General features: G+C 40.5%; 1 protein-coding gene across 6 annotated transcripts in view; it reads right to left on the bottom strand.

Annotated features, from left to right (window-relative positions):
- LOC126383097 (solute carrier family 12 member 7-like) overlaps positions 1 to 1916 on the bottom strand; it is a 43659-nt gene that overhangs the window by 20585 nt on the left and 21158 nt on the right. For all 6 annotated transcript variants that reach the window (XM_050033530.1, XM_050033528.1, XM_050033529.1 and 3 more), the window contains one exon: positions 961 to 1107. In XM_050033530.1, coding sequence (XP_049889487.1) covers positions 961 to 1107 — 147 coding nt within the window. The remainder of the gene's footprint in view (positions 1 to 960; positions 1108 to 1916) is intronic.

The raw sequence follows: 1916 nt of genomic DNA, 5'->3' as shown, positions 1-1916 counted from the left end.
AAATGACTACAAAGAGACACAAAGCAACTACAAAGAGACACCAAATGACTACAAAGAGACACAAAGCAACTACAAAGAGACACCAAATGACTACAAAGAGACACAAAATGATCACAAAGAGACACAAAGCCACTACAAAGAGACACCAAATGACTACAAGGAGACACAAAACGACCACAAAGAGACACAAAATGACTACAAAAAGATACAAAGCAACTACAAAAAGACTCAAAATGAACCACAGACACAAAACTACAAAGAGACAAAATTACCACAAGTAAAAACAAAACCACAGTGAGATGTGTAATGACTGAAAAGAGATACAAAAGAGCAACAAACGGAGGCTAAACATCATTTGAGTCTGTGTGCATTGCTCCTGTGCAGGAGAGGTGGTGAGATCTTCTGCATGTCTGAGCCCAGGGGCCTGTTGTCTCAGAATCCTCCTTTTGAATATAACAGTCTCCTAAAGAGCACCGCTTACATCATATCTTCAGCCTCGGTCTCTTTGGTCTAAAGCATCAAAGCCTTACAGGGTGAGTATATATTGTAGGAGGGTGTTGGGTGCAGATTGTTCCCATCACATCACATGAGTGCTGAGCATTTCAGTTCAAACAATTTAAACAGTCAGCTCTCTGTTTGGCTGGGGAGCTACTGACGTAAGAAAAGCAGTTGTAAATAAGGCACAAATTTTCTGCTTGTTTTGAGACATGGCATTGTCCCATTCAGGCATTTATAAAATTATAAAGAACGCCTAAGAAGGACTTTGTTTGTTTGTCTTTCTTTCATTCACAGATGCCACCAGTCACACTTTGATCAAAAATAGTGACATTGATGCATTGCATTCCTCTTGTTGTTTTTTTAAGTGTGCTTACTATACTCAGTTTGGTGTCATACGTCGTCCTACTCATTGTGTCACTGTCAGCAGAAAGTGCTTGGTTGTCGGGTTTATAAATTACTCACACAGATGCAGCACATGGAGACGATGGCAAAGGATCCCAGGATTCCTGCTGTGCCAACGATCCAGGTGAGACGCAGAAAGAGAATCACTCCCAAGATGTTCTGCATGCAGGGCAGGTAAACTCCGATGAAGGTTCCCATTTGAGGGACCTGGGGATTGATAAACACACACAAACATGCAGATAAGAATCAACAGGGTGAACAGAGGAAAGGAAAACATCAATCAAAAAACAATATAAATTCTTATCTAAGGTCATGTCCTTTTATTTTAGGCAGCTGTAAAGCACAGTGGGTTAAATACAATTCCAGCATGACTGGAATATTTCCTTATTTATTCATTTTACAGAACTAAAGATGTGCTTCTGACTTGTTGTAGTAATGCCCAAAAATCACGTAATCTGCGCCAGTAATTTGCGCATAACCCATGTGTTTTGGAAGGCTGCGATCATGTGACCAATGTACTGATGGGAATAAAGAAGGAAGCAATCCTGAGCGGTCCAGTAAGGAGGCAGCTTGAGGTGATGGATGGGTCAAAAAACATAGGACTTTCCCCCCAGGAGTTTCCTTTAGGTGATGGATGTTTGGAATTGTGTGAGATTTGAGTTCATCTTGAGTCATTTTAAAGTACGTCCATACTGTGTTCCTTTATCTAAAGCACAGTAACTTTACTTGCCTAAAGCTAACCTTCGCAACTTTATGCAAATAACGTAACTTTAGGTTAAACATCATTTGTGGGGCACTAATTTGTAGGATGTCATACAAACCGTTGTATGCGGATATGCGGATATTTAGAACATGCACATTTGTCCCTGCCTCCTTAAAAAAAAAACAGTAGCAAAGGACATTTTTTCTGACAAAATTAAAGGGCCAGTGTGTAAAATGGGTTGAAAACAGTGACATCAGTGGTCAAATTCTAGATTGCAGGGCTCACTCGCTCACCCCTCCTGTCGGGTAAATGA

The sequence above is a fragment of the Epinephelus moara genome, chromosome 21 (genome assembly GCF_006386435.1).
Source record: "Epinephelus moara isolate mb chromosome 21, YSFRI_EMoa_1.0, whole genome shotgun sequence".
In the NCBI taxonomy this organism is placed as follows: Eukaryota; Metazoa; Chordata; class Actinopteri; order Perciformes; family Serranidae; genus Epinephelus; species Epinephelus moara.
This window is presented reverse-complemented; position numbering and strand designations above follow the sequence as displayed.